Source organism: Condylura cristata, unplaced genomic scaffold (genome assembly GCF_000260355.1).
Source record: "Condylura cristata isolate star-nosed mole 26May11 unplaced genomic scaffold, ConCri1.0 scaffold00016, whole genome shotgun sequence".
Classification (NCBI taxonomy): Eukaryota; Metazoa; Chordata; class Mammalia; order Eulipotyphla; family Talpidae; genus Condylura; species Condylura cristata.
This window is the reverse complement of record NW_004567117.1, coordinates 40,260,446-40,278,961: the sequence shown is the minus strand read 5'-3', so window position 1 is coordinate 40,278,961 and position 18,516 is coordinate 40,260,446. Positions and strand designations below refer to the sequence as shown.

The following is an 18,516-nucleotide window of genomic DNA, read 5'->3' as shown; positions in this document are numbered from 1 at the left end:
GTTCTAGGCTGATCTACATCTGATGACTCTACCCGCCACTTAATTTCATATTAAGTGAAATAAGTTAAAAAAAAAAAAAAACATTGCTAGGAAATGCCAAGATAACGGCCTGTTAAGACGCCCTTCATAAGGCAATTACATTTAGAAGCAATAATGACATTTATAGGAACATGAAACTACTTCGAACTTGATTTTAAGACAATACACATTTCCCTCCACCATCCCCTATTCCCACCCCCAAAAAGCAAACCTCTGTCTTTTTCTTCTTCACTTTCAAAACTTTCTCGGCCATCATGTCGTGGGCTAGACGGAGAACTGTAACTCTCTGAAGATGTGTCTCCACATGTGTCAAGTCCAGATCCATTGTCCAAATGCACATCTAAAATTAACAGTTCTATTTTTTAAAATTCATGGTAAGTAGTTAAATTAATTTCTGAATTGAAAATTATAAATTAGTTACAGCTTTTCAGTTCTACAACCACTTAAAAAGTTGGTCTTTCATTCTAGTTGAAAATTCACCATTAAATCACAATTTTAGTTGAAAATAATTTAAAAATTCATTCTCAAAACAAAGGCAAAGGAACAAGTCAATCTAACTGACTTTAAGAAATCAGAATTAAGGTTTTTTTTTTGTAGGATCAGCTGAATAATATCATGTTGAACCACTTTCTAAGTATAAAACTCCTCAGAGCTTGTTGGAAAATCCATTCTTTAAAAAGAACTCAAGAGCTGCCTAAAATGCCTGTTCTGTTAAAATTACTATGCCTTAATATTTAGGAGTAAATTCTTCCCTTTTGGTAGAGTAGCCAGCCCCTTTAAGGTGTGCTCAGAAACCAACCTGGCAACTGTCATAATCACTAGCTATAACTAGCTAGTTTAAATCACTAGTGTTTTAAACTTAAGAGGCGAAATTAGTGATAGACCAAGGCAATGGACATTCTTGCAATGGTCCAAAACTAGGAACTGCTCTTTTTATTCTTCAAACCCAGTAGCCAGCATCGTTTCTGCCTTACAGCAAGGCATTTATCACAGTGTCTAAATCCCTGTGTAAGGGACTGCGGAGGAATCTTAACAACTATGGATGAGTGAGTCATTTCTACAGCAACCTAACAGAACCAACAAGAAGCAGTAATTGCTACTAATCATTTGGGCAAAATGTGTGTTGGAGAAGAGACATGGTGTGTATGTGGCAAGTTGCCTGCCTAACTTGTCTCATTGGGAGGAGTAAATCTGTGTTACAACTGGTAAGGATGACCTAGTCTAGCTACCCGGCCCAGCCCCAACCCCGCACAGTGAATGAACACTGAAGAAAGACTTCATGAAGAATGCAGATATTGCTAATTCCTTTCAGGCAATCAACTTTAAACTGCCAAATGAAAACTGCACATAAATCTCATGAGATTATACAAAGGAGGCAGAGGAGTTAGGAAGGCCAGCAGTAATTTTACAGAATAGAAAGACTCGTGAACAACAGTAGGCTCAGAGTTATCAGCCACACCTTGACTAAGGAAGAATGCAGCTCACCATGAGACAGCCTGATGAGCATGGTGGGTAAGCAGCCTGGGACTTACAATTGGACTTATAAAAACGAAACTATGAACCTGTGGCACACACAAGTTCTGCATGGAAATACTTCACCCAGCATGTTACAAAGCGAATGACTCAAGGATTAAGTGAAGCAACGGCGCACTAGGACAACCTCAAAGCAGAAAAGACGGGTGGAAAGGGGAGCACTTGGGCAGGGCAGTTGGACAATGAAACCTCAGTGAATTCTTGGACATGTCACTGTAACTTTCAGACTGTTAAACAACAAGCAGTTACTTCTCAGTGACATCATTTGTACAACGGTTTCCTTGGATTGCATAGTTAACAAATATTAAAGTCACCAACTGTCATTACTTAGCAGTTTTCAAAGAACAAAATGCATAAATCTAAGCTACACCAAAGATAACCTTCTCTGAAGATACAGAAGTTACTTCGGAAGTGTAGAGTTTGGACTGTACTCAGAATCCATTTGATTCTGTGGAAGGCCAGGATGACACAACTACGCCGAAGGCTATGTCGTAAAGCCCTTATGCTAAACACACTAGAAAGTTTAAAGATGTGAACATCTCTGTTACCCTCAGAGGGTAAAAAGACCATGCAAGTGATTCAGAAAACCTGCATTAGCCACTATTCTAACAAGAAAAAGTGGGTTATTACTAATTGTGAACAATAAGCAGTTAGTTAGACCTAGCAACCACTTAGCTACTTGGGAGACAGAACCACAACAGGCTACTGAAGGAAGCAGAAGAAATCAAAGTCATGTAAAGAGAGGGAGAGGCCAACCCCCTCGTGGCCCTTCACCGGTTTGGTGCCACATCAGTCAACTGGAGAGTGGGGTGGAAGAAAGACTGGAGAGGCCCCGGCACACGGGGTCCGTAAGGGGCGGAGGGGCAACACATGCAGCTCTCAAGAAGAGGCTCGAAACTTGACGTTTCAAAAGCAGATCTGACGCGAACAACAGAGACAACAAACATCACCTGTGTTGATGAAAGTCCTAACTCTTTTGGGGGAGGAAGTTGGAGGAATCTTTATTTTCTTTCTTTTTGTACCTTTGGGATTTTGAGCTATATGAATAATTAGTACTCAAATTAGAAGACAGAGATGAAGTTTTAAAATTAAAAATACACACCACCTTAAGCTAGAGTGAGGTAAAGATCTTGACAACTTTCGTGCTTTCACTTTCAGTACAGCATCTCTGTGACATGATATGCACTCACCTTGTTCCGTAAGAAAAAAAAAATCAGATGTATCTTGTGTTCAGGTAATGCTTGAAGGCAATTCCCATTTGATACTTTCATAGCTCAAAGGGTGATTAATAAACAGGCTTTTTTTAATAGTGGAGTCAGCAAACATCTGACCCACACTTGACATCAGTCAGACAAGCTGTACAAAGTGTATTTAAATTCCATAAATGTCAATGTGCATGCATCAGTGACACATATATATAGATCTGATAAGGTTTATCTTATTTTCACATTTCAGAATTGGAGATCAAGGAATCAGAACTTAAGACGGTATTGAAAACTCAATAAACACAGTGTATGTTTTCTTCTAACTTTATGAAGTAAAGAAACTAAACCACCGAAGATCAACGTGCCAGGCACTAGCTACATGCTTTCTACATGTTATCACATTTAATTCTTAATGGGAGGGGGCAGGCAGCGTTCCTGCTTCCCGAATGAGCACACTAAGGTGATGTGAGAGACCACACGCTTAAGCGACTGGGGGAGCACAGGGCCAGACCCACCCTGTCTGAGATCAGAGACCGTGGGCTGCTTCGATGAACACGAAACTGAACGGAGAAGAACTTCTCTGGTGGGCAGTAGTGCCCAAGTTATATAAGAAAAGAGAGCGAGCTCACCAGGGTGACAGGTCTGACAGAATTTCAAAAGGAGAATGACCCTCATTTGGCATGTACTTCAGGAGACAGAGGGTAGAAAATGGAGGAGGAGCAAGGAACACAGACAGAAGACCAAGCAAAACCTATGCCCAATAGTATGTGCAGACCTCTGTCTTCCTCATTTATTAGCTGTGCTGCCTTTTTTCCTTTTAAGTTGCTGTCCCCACAGGAAAACTTGAAGACAGTTATTACAATCTGCTCACCAGTTATATTTTTTCCATGTCATCTTCCCCCGTCAAGATAGCTCAGCTGATTGAATGAGTTGGCCTGGCGATTGTGGAGTCAAAATAAAACTGTACTTCTTTTACTGATATTCATCTCTCTAAACCAACATTTAGTTCAGAAATATACTCCATCAAAAAATACATTCTGGTAACCTGTATTGCATCAAATGCAATGGATGATTTGAATACAATTTAAATAAGAGTCTGTCTGTGCCAGTCTGGGGCGCAGAGGTGAGTGCAGAGAAGCAGCACTGGGCTTCTGTGCCTCCACTGTGCAGAGGGCAGGCGGAGTGACCCAGAAAGTTACCAATGAACCAACACATTTCACCTAAAAAACCACCCGAACTTAAGCTGGGTGAGTGGAAAGCACAATACTGAGTCCAGCAAGCTGGTGGGTCAAGTTCTCTTCAACGGCATCCCTGTCAGGGCCACAGAGGGCAGTCACTGAAACGGGAGGAATCTTAAAAATGCCTTTACACAAGAACACCTACAGGCTTCCCTGAGGGGCATCTCCCATGGCCTCTGGTTCAGGAAGAGGCTGGCGAAGGAAAGCTTGGGGGGTGGGGGGCAGGTGCCGAGCCGCAGGGCACAGGGTGTGCCAGGCCACGGTCCCCACAGGACCGAACTACTGCACAGAGGTGTTTCCTTCAGAAGCTGCCCTGCGCACCACCGCTGGTCCAGGCACCGGGACTGAGGCGCCAAGAGAGAGACCTCCTCACCTTTCACGGCTCCGTCAAGGACGTGCGGGGAAGCTGTGAGTCTGATGCCGTTGATTCTACTACTCAGTCTGTGGTCTGTTTTCTTAATTTTCTCCCTAAACCAAAAGTATACACGTCACCAACATTTTTATGAAGGTCTCTAGAAAAACACATAAGTACAGAATTCTTAAAATTCCCCTAAAAAGTTTTTTATAAGTAAATTTAAGTTACAATTTTTTGCCAACATTCTTTCTTTAGTGTACAATTCTGAGTTTGTCACTGAAAACTGAATATTTGACAATTCAGCTTTAGTCACCAATATGTTTTTCATCTAAAAAAAAAAACCCAAGGGTAAAAACTATGAGGAAAACTACCATTTTCACCACATAACCTAAACATGCCCACAATCAAATGTCTTTTCTGAACCATTTCTATTCCTGGCAACATTACATTGAACTTACTTTTCTACTTGTGCCTTTCCTTTCTTCTTATTTATTGAAGATAAGTTTTGCTTTTCAATTGAATGCTAGTGGAAAGAATAAAGACATTAAATAGACTAAAGTTAAACCAAATTCTTGTCTAGCTATCCCTTTACTCTAAAAATCAGACAATAAAACAATACATTCTAGTTGTATATTCTAACAATTTTTTTTTTTAAGATTTATTTATGCACACACGAACTGGGGTACAGGCCAGAGGTAGAGAGAGCTTACCAGAGACAGCGTGGGGAGCAGAAAAAGCAGATCTAGGGAAACACACTGCTGAGGGGAGCAGCGGGCGGGTCATGAGAGGTCTGCTGCACCATGTGGCACCATGCTTTACCCCCCCCTCCCCGAGCCTTCAGGGAGGTCCCTACTTTTACCTGAACTGCTAAAATTTACATGTTTTCTGACAAAGACCTACCATTAACCAGCCATGAGAAAAAGATAATTTTTGGAGAGTTTTGATCTATTTTGCTTTAAAATAAACCTGTATTCTTTCCTCTGACCATAAGATAAGACATAGTCAAGTGAAAGGTATTTGGCAGACTTACTAATATTTTCTTAAGATAACAAAGTTAGTAACAATAACATGACTTTGTCAGCTCAAGGTGAGGTAGGCATTGAAGAGGAAGAAAAAAGGTATAACCCATCAAATGTACTTAGAAAGTAGGTCATTAAATAATATGACTTAAATAACACATTTTCTCCAAATATGCTTCACTACTTTTATTCATAAAAGCTCCTTCCTGTAAAGGTAACACCTGGGTCTCAGCGTTGACCAGAAATAAAGATCAGGTTACTGGTTTCTCGCACGACAGCGCTGCCGCTGCCAACCCCGTGCCCACGTGCCCCACTGGGCAGCGTGTGCTCTCTGAGCACACCAATTCCCAGGAAAGTGGCATCCCCGGCTGCACTCCCAAGGACCAGGAAATAGTTCTTGTCACCTATGAAGGAAGGTCAGTTTCAAAATTCACATCACCACCAAGAGCAAGACTGAAATGAGATTCTTCCAAAGCAAAAAATCTGACACAACTACTTTATGCACCCCAAACAGAACAAACCTTCCAGGTGTCATATTCAAATGTACTAAGTTTGCTACACGAGCAATAAACATAACATAAATACAATTTTTAAAAGGCTCTCAGGAAAACTTAGAAAATATATACCAGTGAATTTTTTTTTTTTTTAAAGATTTATTTATTTGTGCATACAGAACTGGAGTACAGGCCAGAGACTCAGGGGCGGCGAAAGACTTCACCAGAGACAGAGTGGGGAGCAGAACAGGCAGATCGACGAAGTACACTGCTGAGGGGAGCAGCGGGCGGGTCAGGAGAGGTCTGCCACGCCATGTGGGTCACCCCCGGGGCAGGCGGGAATCGAACTCATGCGGAAGTGGTTTCAGCTTCTTAGTGCTGTGCTTTAACCCGCTGAGCCACCAGGGAGGGCCTATACCAGTGAATTTTATGTTGAATTTAAACGCTCAACTACTTCTTACCAGATATAACCTAATAACTTATTACTGACATGATAATGCTTACAGAACTCAACTCCATTATGTGTGACAATGTTTTAACTCTGTGGCACAAAAACAAGACAAGAAGCCCCGTTGTACCTGGTCGACCATGGTCACGCAGTGCTCGAGATGCTGAGGGGCCGGGCAGCCGCGCTTCCTCCAGTCCATGACTCCATTCTGCTCAGCATGCTGCACAGGGAACCCGTCCAGTGGGGAGCAGCTTGTACCAATAGTGCTGTTCAAGAGAAAGTTCACACCGTGGAAATGTGTCCTCACTAATCTACCCTAGGCCATGGTGCCATGAAGTATACTAGCTTTATCAGGAAGAAAGCATCAGCACACTTGTTTTATTCTAGAACACACAGGCAGTCTCTGATAAGAAGAAACCAGCATACAGCTATTTTCTCTATTAATAACTGACTCTTGTCTCTAAAGAGATTAACCATCATAAATTCTGCTTTTAGACTCCCAGCCACAGCTGGAGGGATGAGAGGACAAGAAAAGCTGCTGCTAAATGCTGTGTCAGAGTAAGACAGGGAGAAGTAGTACATGGAGATACAGTGATCTAGTCTCCTCAAAGGTCAAAGGCATCAAAACTTCAGACACAGAAGCAGAACTAACGCAAAGAAAACAATAATCATATCACTGGAAAGCTGGAGAAATCCAGACAGTGGAGCATCTTAAAAAGCCATCAGCAGGTGGGAATGCAAACTAGTACAACCACTATGGAAAATTGTTTGGAGGTTCCTTAAGCTGCTAATCATGGAGCTTCCCTACAACCCAGCAAGCCCACTCCTAGGTATCTACCCAAAAGACACAAAAACACTGATTGAAAAAGATACCTGCATCTCCATGTTTATTGCTGCTTTATTTACAATTGGAAAAACATGGAAGCAGCCCAAATGCCCAAAACTAGATGACTAGATAAAAAAGATGTGGTACATATATACAATGGAATATTACTCAGCAACCAAAAAAGAGAAACACATGTCTTTTGCAGCAACTTGGATGGAGCTGGAAAAGATCATGCTTAGTGAGATAAGGCAGAAAGAGAAAGAAAAATACGGGATGGTTTCACTCATAGCAGGAGTACAATGGACCAGGCGAGAAAATAACGAAAAATAATGAACAACCATATACCAGAGACATTTTGCGTAGGTGAAGTGGGGAATGGGATCAAAAACGGGGAGGGGGGGTTGGGAGGAGGGAGGGGGAGGGAAGTGCACGGGATTATGGTGATGGCACACAGGTGACTTGGTGATGGGAAACCCGCGGGGATTACAATTGAGATGGAAAAAAAATGTACAAAATGATGTAAAAAATAAACTGTTAAAAAAAAGAAAGCCATCAGCAGGGAAAAGTGCATTAAGGTCAAAGGAGCAATTGGAAGACTGAAGCAATGAATGGCGCCATCTCACGTCTGAGTTCCTCTAGGAGAGGAATCTGGGAGGATGTAGTTGACTTGGGAAGTAATCCCAGAAATAGGAGCAAGTGTGGTGTGAATGAAAAGGAAGTACCAGTGCCAGGGCAGAGGACTGCCGTGATGGTACCAGGGCACTGCTGTGCTAGCAACAGATTCAACCCTGCTGGGGTCTCCCAGATTATCGCACAGGACAGCAAGCTGGGACGCCCCTTTGCACTGAGGGCTCTCCTGTGCATGTACTTGGGCCCTTTATCTTGGTGGGTCAAGCGGAAACCCATAGAATCAGCAAGGGCTCCCGAGGCAAAGCGGGAAAGCCTGGTGGCATATGCTTGCTGTGGGACAGAATCAAGGCGAAGGGGTCAAGAGTCACAGAAATGGTCTCGTGATTTGCAACAGAAGTGGGAAGTCGGATGATGCAAAGGACAAGGACTGTAAGACTGTCACACTGTCAAGAAGCACAGAAAAATTCCAACTAGACTCCTATCACAGAAATTATCTTCTGTAAGATAAATGCAAAATAAATGTTTTCATCAAATAAAGTGAATCTGTCACTGTGTACTATCCATGACTATATGAAATAATCAAATCAAATAATAATCAAATCTGTCACTGTGTACTATCCATGACTATATGAAATAAGCAATTTGTGAAAAAAACAAAAAAAAACCAAAAAAAGGTGTCACGTGGTTTAAAATATACGGGACAGTTGCAGTTTAAAGATGGAGAAGAGATGAAGCCATGGAACCCATGGTTCGGGAAGTGGCACAGGCATGTTAGGGTGCAGTATCAGGCCTCAGTAAGTTAGGGTGGCTGAGATGATCACTATAAAAAGGTGCGACATAGCCTAGATAATAATCACTAGAGAATCGAAGAACAGCGTGTAACTAGCATGATTGACAGAAGAGAAAAAGTAACAAGAACCACCCAGCCCCAAACAAGAAAGGTACGAAGAGGAAACAGAACAGGTGGCATGAGCAATGGGTAAGCACAATGGCAGGACTGCCGTCAAATACCCCAGCGTTAGTGTGGCACCGACTCATCAATGCACGGAGACATTCAAGTGTTAGGAATTCAATACCTACTTCACAATGGGACTTTTCCCGCTGTGTTTCTTGTGGATGACGGTGTGCTGTAACACATCTAGAGTACAGGGAAAAATAAGTTATTACACCAAAAGTGCTTCTGCAGAAATCCAAATCAATGATGCTGTTAATCACTGTGACCAAGACTGTGACAAACTCCTAAGTATTTTTCAATGCAGGAAAATTCCTTAGAGAACAACTTTCCAAAGACAATTTACAAAACTGAAATTTTCTCAAATATCCTTTCCGATATGTTCTACCTAGTAAGAAATCAAAACTATGAAAGTCTACAATGAGCATGTCACTGCAGAACTACAACATTCAATTTTAGACTTTTAAAAAATATAAAGTTCTCCTTAAAAACAGAATTTAAAAATGCAATTCTTAAGGAAAAGATAACTCAACTATTTAAAGAAACACACATATTTACACAGCAAGCACCTCTGTATCTACCTCCCCAGAAATCTCTACTTTTATTTTATTTATTTATTTATTTTATTTTTTTAAAGATTTATTTATTTATGCATACAGAACTGGGGTACAGGCCAGAGATGCGGAGGGTGAGAGGATTCACCAGAGACAGAGTGGGGAGCAGAACAGGCAGATCGACGAAGTACACTGCTGAGGGGAGCAGCGGGCGGGTCAGGAGAGGTCTGCCGCGCCATGTGGTCACCTCCTGGGCAGGCGGGGATCGAACTCATGCGGAAGTGGCTTAAGCTTCTTAGTGCTGTGCTTTAACCCGCTGCGCCACCAGGGAGGGCCCTGCTCTTTTTTTTTTAAGAAATAAAATTTCATAGCAACAACAGCAGCCCTTTGTCCATTTAATTCTCTCCTGCTAACTAAGCAACAGTCTAGACCATACTTTTATTTTAACTACCCCCAACTGTACTCACAAGCACAGGCAGTGGGGGGCTGCATGTTTGAATTGAATACAAATACCCTTTTTTTTATTGCCACCTGGCACGCATATGCCACAACTTAAAAATGTACTAACACTGAAAATATTTGGGAAATATTCCGGTGTTTGTATTACAGATGCAGCTGTGGGCAACTCTGTCCCTACCCCTGAACACAAGGACAAGTTTTCAAAGGAGCAGAACTGCTGAACAGAAGCATAAAATTACCTCAAACTTCACTGCACCAAGTTAAATTTCTGTTCAAAAGGGTGCAAGACATTTTTATTCCCAGCAGAATGTGAAAATTCCATGTCCTTGACAACATCAAACTATTCTGTCCGGCCGAGGAGTAAGAAATGACAGCCCACTGTTTTGAACTCGCATGTTCCGGATGACATGAGAGGCAGAAACTGCTTAATGGCCTTCCCAGTTTCTTCTTTATGACTGTAATTTTTGCTCATACTGACAGACTTTCTCACTGATTTATAAGAGAACCATATCTGCCAATATTCTGCAAGTGTTTTCTGTCTGGTTTTAGATCTGAAAGGTCATGGCCTTGCTTTGTCTTGTTGATAAAAGGCTCCTCTCAGATTATTAACATTTAAAAATTTAAGGTTTACATTTTACATATTACAATGTTACAATCCATGTTACACACAGGTTGTTATTCAATGGGAATTTAGTGCCCATTTCAAGTAGGGATCGTTATCTACATATATTTGTCTTAAGGAGGAAGCCAGCTGACTGACACCAGTTACTACTGAAGAGTCTTCACTTTCCCCACTTATTTGTAAAATCACCTGTTACATTTTGAGTTCCCACACATCTGCTTCTTGGCTCCTTAATCTACTTGTCTGTTTGCATATTCCTGTGCCAATGTGATGCAGAATGGCTTACTCTAATGAATCAACATTTACCTTCTTCTTGACTTGAAGCTTCTGAGCTATCTTCTTTTAAGTGTTCTAGTATCTTAGACGTCTTCAGCGAGGATTGTAGGTTATCTGTAGTTAAGCATTTAATACTGTTAACGTTTTAAGAACACCATTAAGACATAAGGGCAACAAATTCATGATTGCTTTTCCCCTCAAAGAATAACGAAAGGAGGGTCAGAGTAACTGGACATCTCTACTAGTGGGAGCCTGAGAGAAAGCTGAGTGACACAGCACACTCATGCTCTGGAGTTGGGACCCGGCTCTTTGGAGGGATGGGCGTCATTTCTGTCAGCCCTGTGAAAAAAGATGCACCGGTTGGTATGGAAAGACAGCAACTTTTAAAAAGTTTCCCATTTTTTGCGGACCTTTACTTTTGAAATAAAAGTAACGTGGCAGCACTGAATCACGAGGGAAGTATTGCATGGCTTACTCGCACAGGTCCTGCTGTCGGTTACAGACTGGGGACAAGCTCTCTGGTGCCAGCACTGACCCCCAGGGCTCATTCTGGTGGCAATGGATTACTGCCCCATTAAAACACAGACCAGTGGGTTCCAGAGTTGAACATCTTAAGTCAGCATGTTTCCTCAGTGCTCAGGACATGGAATGCTGCTCTCCACCCAAGGGGAAGAAAGGTAGTACTGTCATTTTTTCAAAAAAGAGTAAATGAACTCTGACAACATTTGTTCTTTGGTGAAATTCCTTGCATGTGCATGAAAACCGTGACCCTGGCCACACAATCTCAGCACATGCACCGAAGTAACACAGTGTGTTCATTCCCTAACAGTCTGGTATCTTAAAATCTACTGGCCTCTTTAGCACTGCACCTGCGATATAAGTATCACCAAGCTCTCAAGATGATTTTTCTATTCATTACATGTGGACTGTTTACTTGGGTGAATTTTTGTGGTCAAGCTATTAATCTGAATTAATTTAACTTTGTGCTTCAATGCCCTTATAGGAGAAACACTGTTTGTAGATATTCATTTAAACATTACTGGTTCAAATATAAAGCAGCGACCGGTAAATCTACACAGCTCTAGGACAATCAAGATTCTTAAAAAAAAAAAAACAAACAGCTGTGACAATTGGGCGTGAATTTAACCAAGTTGCTCAGCTTGTCTTAATTATCAAGAAGAATAACTCTAATCGCTAGCTATATGTTTAAAACACCAAACATATATACACAAATGATTAGAAAATTTCCCCAAAAGTTGACCTATACAATATTCCATGTATTTTCCACCTTTTTCTTCCACCTCAAATTGAGAAAACATGCATTTCCTTTCTCCTTTAGGTACAGGAAAATATAACTTTGCTGAAAGCAAAACAAATACCAAAAATAAACACCCACTTGCACAGTGAATGTGCTTTCACAGAAACGCTCCTAACACGCCCATCAGTGTTACAAGCAGACTATGATAGATGTTGAAATGTGAGATAACAGTGAAGTGCAACAACGTAAGAAAAACTAGAAGCTCTTCCTGAGGTGACATTGTGGTTGGGTCTTAAAGCAGGTGTAACTTTAATAGGCTGGGACACGGAAGGATACTTCAGGAAGGGAACAGAAGGAATGAGTGAGACAGAGCTGGAAATAGCCTGGGGCACTAAATGCCAGTGATACAGCCAAGCGTGAGCTGACTAAGCAGGCCTGAGAAAGCTCAGGGCAGGACTTGAATTCCATACCCAACCTTCAGATTCTGAAGAGAGGCTTACCAAATTTATTCCTGAAATAGTCCTGCTAAAATTACACTGAGAAGCTATTATCTGAGAAAAGAGCAGGGCTTCACAGATCATTAATGAGAGGCCCAGCACGAGGAGGCTGCAAGGATTGGGTAAAGAAGACATCTTTCATCCAGCTGGCATGGCCTTTAAATGACTGAACCCGGGGAGGAAAAGCGGAAGAACAGGCCAATGTTCCAGCCTGGGAGGGTGGGGAGAAGGGTAATCACAGCACAGGAGAGGAAAGTCAGATTCTAAATTAGATTCTGCAACCATCACCCAGCACCTCTGCTAACTGTCGGCTGGCTCTGTCAGGGTCAGAGGGGTCGAGCATGTCACCAGTTTCAGGGTCACTTGGGCCTTTCCTTGGAATCAGCTTTTACGTATTTTCTTCCGCACTGCAGTGTGAACTTCATTTAAAGATGCAACTGTTTAAGTGCTTGCAACTACTCCTTATTGTCAAACAACCTCACACAAAATGGCATGGTCAAGCAAGACTCGCCGAGTTTCCACAGGCATGCAGTATGCTTACTGAGGCTGTGCAGAGGGTCTGATGATATGGACTGAAAAAAGCTGTGCACTTTCTGACTCTGTAGAAAAGCTTGTGATGAAGTTGAAAATAGCTGCCTGCATGTAAAAAGAAAAGAGATCTGTTAATTTCGTGTAATAAAAATCCACAAGTCGGGCCCTCCCTGGTGGCGCAGCTGTTAAAGCACTGCACTAAGAAGCTTAAGCCAATTCCTCATGAGTTCGATCCCCGCCTGCCCCGGAGGAGATCCACATGGCGCGGCAGACCTCTCCTGACCCGCCCGCTGCTCCCCTCAGCAGTGTACTTCGTCGATCTGCCTGTTCTGCTCCCCACTCTGTTCCTGGTGAAGCCTCTCACCCTCCGCATCTCTGGCCTGTACCCCAGTTCTGTATGAATAAATAAATCTTTGAAAAAAAAAATCCACAAGTCTCAGTTTAGATTGTAAAGAAACAGGTGGCAATTAATTCAGATATTAAAAAAATACAGTTTATCTAATAAGGAAAAGAATATTGCTTTCTAGTGAATTTCTCATAGGAGAAAGTAAATTATAATTTAATAAAAATTTGTTAAGAATCTAATAAACAGGTTTATGTTCAACTTTCTACAATCTTGTGGTGAGGTTGTGTCTTCTTCTAAATATACTCCTTCCCCTCGCTGAGCTGTGAGACACCTCCCCCTTCTGGCGCTTGAGACCAGCGGACTCTGGAGACAGCGGCCAGAGCAGTGAGTCCTTCCCGAGGTGCAACGGCCGCCAGTGAGCCTCTGGGGTGCCATGTCCTGTGCTAAGCTGCTTATCTTGCAAAAACAGTTTTCCTCCTGTTGTATTAATATGATTAAGAGAGTCCAGATGGAGGTCCTCCCTGCAGGCTCTGCAGAAGGCAGCAAAGTCACTGCACAGTAAACTGGATTCTACGCTAAGCTGAATACTAGGCTCAGCCACTTATAAGCTACGTCTCCAACACAGTTTTTTAGCCTCTCAGCATCTATTTCCTCATAAGTTCTTTTCTTTCTTGAGATTATGAGACTTGATAGTACATGTAAACTAAGCTGTCGTCCTGCTCAATATACAAATCCCCTTTCACTATTTTGAACACTGCTTCATTTTTGACTTCTTCCCAAGGTTTTTATCTATGACACAGATTAATCACAGAATCATCAAATACCATACCAAACAATGACCTTTAGGGCCAAACATGCCTTGTAAATGATGCAACATCTCGCTGCTTGGTCCTCAAAGGTGAAGGTATCAAACATTAAGACAGGATGGAAATAAAGCCACATGCAGTATGGAGGCAATGAAATGCATGACCAAAGGCCGTGGAACAATCTATGGCCTAGTTATATTTATAAACCAAGCGGCCAAAAGCACAATCACACCTTCAACTCAAGTTCTGGGTCCCAGAAGACAGCCTGAGTGCCACCTATGACTGAAAATATCAGCTGCGGAGTCACTATGGAAAGGTCAAGCTTATAGGTAAATCACACCTGAGATAAAGGCACAACCTTGAAATCAGTGGAGACTAAAGTCAAGGTTTACTAATGGCAATTTTTTTCTTTAAAGATTTATTTATTTGTGCATACAGAACTGGGGTACAGGCCAGAGACTCAGGGGTGGCGAAAGACTTCACCAGAGACAGAGTGGGGAGCAGAACAGGCAGATCGACGGAGTACACTGCTGAGGGGAGCAGCGGGCGGGCCAGGAGAGGTCTGCCGCGCCATGTGGTCACCTCCGGGGCAGGTGGGAATCGAACTCATGCGGAAGTGGTTTCAGCTTCTTAGTGCCGTGCTTTAACCTGCTGCGCCACCAGGGAGGGCCCATAACTAACATTTTTTACGTGCTATGACTGATGACACTGATCTAAAAATCACCAACTATGACTGTGGTCTCCTAACATCTAGTGTCCCATTAGAAGTGGTACTGAGAACAGGGGCTAGTTACACCTACATTAACTACATGTGAACATACTTACAGATACTTTTTAGTCATGTGTTAAAAAACCCACTCATTTAAGCTTTTTGAAAAATGCAAAAAATAAAATGGAAAAAAAGACTTTGAAGAGAAAAAGCCCTTGTAAACAGGACATACAATCTTGAAACTAAAGAGCAAAGGTTGGATAAATTTCATCACATAAAAATTTAAACCATCTGCATGAACAAGAAATAAGTACTAACAGGGTTCCTTTCCCAATATAACAAATGTTCATAAATCAGTAAGACCAATTAAAAAAAAAAAACTGAAGGATTAAAAGGGCCATTGACACATTTGAGTGAAAATGGTCACTCAAACACAGATGAAATGCAGTCTTCCCTTCTGAGATGGGCAAAGACGAGAGAGCGAACATTCTGTGTCTGCTGTGGTGTGAAGACACAAAGATGAGGCTGCCGTGGATTTAAAGGCTGCTACCTGTTTGGAAGCACTCATTTTAAAATGTACCACTTTAACAAATAATAACCCTACAAATTTATTCTCCAGATAAATGTACCCAAACATGATTTTTAAGTGTGGACATTCACTATAATATTGTGTGAAGCAGTTTTAAAACATTTAGGAACAATCAAAATGATCATGACGCACCAATTGGTTACGGCACAAGCGAAAGTGGAATATTATGCTGCCAAAGGCAACAGACACTTTTCACGTGTTCAGCAGGTCCTTGAAAAACATCAGCTCCTTTGACCTTTGATTGGAATGTTGATGAGAACAGATGCTGGTACCTGGGGAGGCCACTGTGAGTGGGGTCTACACACCCTGCCCTCTCTCCCCCACCCACCTGCGTGGACTTTCTCCAGGTCCTCCGGGCTCCTCCCTACCCCAATGTGGTCCTATGAGGCTCATGGGCTGGTCTCAATTGCCTGGCTGAAGTGAGCTGCACCTGCCCCGGGAGGCGATCTTGTCCCAGTGTTGGGCCCTGAGCTGCAGGGGAGCCTCCAGCCAATAGAGGCCTGGACCAAACTAAGTGGGAAGGAAAGTGAAAGAACGTAAATGATTGTTCCACATTAGAAGTGTCTGGGGTCTTTATTAATATAGATACACTGTGACCTCCAAATCCTCAGACTGTTTAGGCTTTTCCAACGGACCCTAAAGCATTCTTATCCCCCAATGACCCTATTCAGGCAGCAATCTGCACTGCCTTCCCTTGGTTCTAGAGGTTGTCAGAGGACAGCCAGGCTGAGTGGAGGCCAGAGAGCAGGCTTGTCTGGTGTCCCCGCCATGTGATTCTCAGGAGAAGCTCGCAGAATGAGCTGTGCTCTTTCACTGCAGCCTGCCGTGACCGGGGCAGGCCTGACCCCTCACTGATCAAGTTCACTTTAGTAGAGATTAAGGTGGCACCTGTCAGGCTTCCCCACTCTAGAATTATTCTCCCCCCATTAATAATTAATGGGCACTATGTTGTGGGAAAGGAGTTTGATACTGTAAACATCTTGTCATTCTAACAGTCAATCCATTCATTAGCCATCCCAACCCCAATTCCTGGCTTCCCACTATTCAGAGGATCTCCTCCATGCCCTGGGGGCTCCTCCATTGTTCTCCAGATGCTCTATGCCCAGGAGTGGCCCCCAGAAGCCCCTCATGCTGGTGCTAGGTCCTCCCGACCACACCGCCTCATTCTCTGAACACTTCTCCTTGCTTTCTGGCACAAGAGCCTTATCTTGTACTTTTCTTGCTCCTGTCCTGCAATCAGATTTTCCTCCGAGTTGAACTCTAGCTCCGTTTAATGGAGACACCTCCCCTGCTCCTGGGGGGCGGCTGCTTTAGACCCTTTCATCTGAAGGAAGCCATATACATGACAATGCACGTACTTACACAGAAATCCAGGAGTCCTCGCTATAATATCTTCAATTCCCATCTGCCACTTTGGGGTTCATTCTCGTTTTCCCCTTTCATTACTCTCTGGTCTCCAATAGGAAACACTCTGGCTCTCACTATTCAAACATTTACTATCAGGTCAACCCCACGGTAATCTCTCTACCTCGCCAGGGCTGCTCCCCAGAGCCAGCATGCAGCCGCCCGCTGCCCTACCCGGGGCCCAGCAGCCTCCTGGCCCGCCAAGCACACACCCTCTGAAAAGCTGCACCGCCTTCTTGTGACTCTCCCCTGTTCTTTGCAGGATGGCTGACCCGTAGTCCAGTGAATGACACGCTGCGACTTAACCAAGTCCCTTTTCAACAACTACTAATTTTTAATCTGTTCTAGTCAAAAAGTACCACGTAAACATGCTGAGACATTCACCTTTGCATCTGAGAGGGAATATGCCGGTAGGGTAAGTTGCTAATCAAAAGTCATCTTCCTTTAAGTTTGAATATCACCACGTAACCTATCTGTACACATTACACCAAATTACACTTTTCACCACCAAAGTATTTACCAAACTTTTTGATCTTTGCATATTCAACAAGAATTAAATAAAACTCAAAGTTTTAATTTATAGTTTCTGAATATAAGCATCTTTGCACTTGTTTAAATGATACCTAACTGTGCTATTTTTGCTTACATCTGCTCCCATTTCTCCAGCTTTAGGCTACTCATTTTTAGTACTTTTTTTAATAGAAAACATTACAAGTATTTTTTTTTTCTGAACTTGAGATTTGTTCTCATTTTGTACTTTAATACATTGTGCCTTTTTCTTTAATGGTTCTCTAGGTGTCACACACACACCATTATCACTCTCCAGCTTCCTTTCCTGCCTTTAAGTCTGTGAGCCACCAAGAGCCAGTGCTGGTGTAAGGAAGGGACCGAGTCCCAGCCTTTCACCCCCAGATGGCCACACGGGGGTACCTACCTTTTGCTGAACAATCTGGGAATGGTTTTCTATCATGAAAGAGGCATCAGGAACACAGAAACAAAGACCAACAGACCTAATGTCATTTTTAAAAGTAAGTGTGGTTTAATTCAAGTTAGAAAGGTCTGAGTCTGACTCCCAATCCTGCTGCTTAACTCTATACAACCCTGGAATTAGTCGTCTTCTGTAAAATGAGGGATAATGAGGGTTTTGGAGGGACAAGACGAGATGACACACAGGAATGCATGGTACTGGAGTTGGCAGCCAACAGTGGAAGCCAGGTCCTTCCGTTCGTTTCCCTACCACCATCCTGAATGTCCCCTGTCTCTTGTCCACTCTCCCCCATCTTTACCTGTGAGCCCTCTGCTGGTTTTCTAAAGTGTTTAATGTTACTGATTTAGCTGTGATATAATGTTGAGTATTTTCGTTTGTTTTGATATTTTCTTTCACCGTTATTTCACTTTTTCTTAGAGCTATAGAATACTGCATGATGTGGACATAACGCATCTTCCTGATCCAATTACTGATGGATGGAGGGCATTCAGGCTGCTTCCAGACCTCAGCTATTGTAAACAATGCTGCTAGGAGCACTGTGGCACATATGGCCTTTATGCGTTGGTGGCTTCCCTCTTTGACTGGATGCCCTAGAGTGGAATTGCTGGGCCATGGTATCTCCGTTTTACTAGCTTAAGATAAATTCAGACTGTTGTCCACAGTGACTGACCAATTTCCTCGCCCACACCCTCTAGCACTAGTTGGGAGGCCTTTTTCATGGGCCTCTGCTGGCAGCTT

The 18,516-nt window shown here is 42.7% G+C and overlaps 1 protein-coding gene across 1 annotated transcript in view; it reads right to left on the bottom strand.

The window, feature by feature from the left end:
• ZCCHC2 (zinc finger, CCHC domain containing 2) overlaps window positions 1-18,516 on the bottom strand; it is a gene marked incomplete at its 5' end in the record, with an annotated part of 52,448 nt that overhangs the window by 7,847 nt on the left and 26,085 nt on the right. The window contains 7 exons of the mRNA XM_012725794.1: window positions 251-379; window positions 4,389-4,483; window positions 4,829-4,893; window positions 6,462-6,597; window positions 8,868-8,925; window positions 10,681-10,764; window positions 12,947-13,041. Of these exons, the coding sequence (XP_012581248.1) occupies window positions 251-379; window positions 4,389-4,483; window positions 4,829-4,893; window positions 6,462-6,597; window positions 8,868-8,925; window positions 10,681-10,764; window positions 12,947-13,041 (662 nt within the window). The remainder of the gene's footprint in view (window positions 1-250; window positions 380-4,388; window positions 4,484-4,828; window positions 4,894-6,461; window positions 6,598-8,867; window positions 8,926-10,680; window positions 10,765-12,946; window positions 13,042-18,516) is intronic.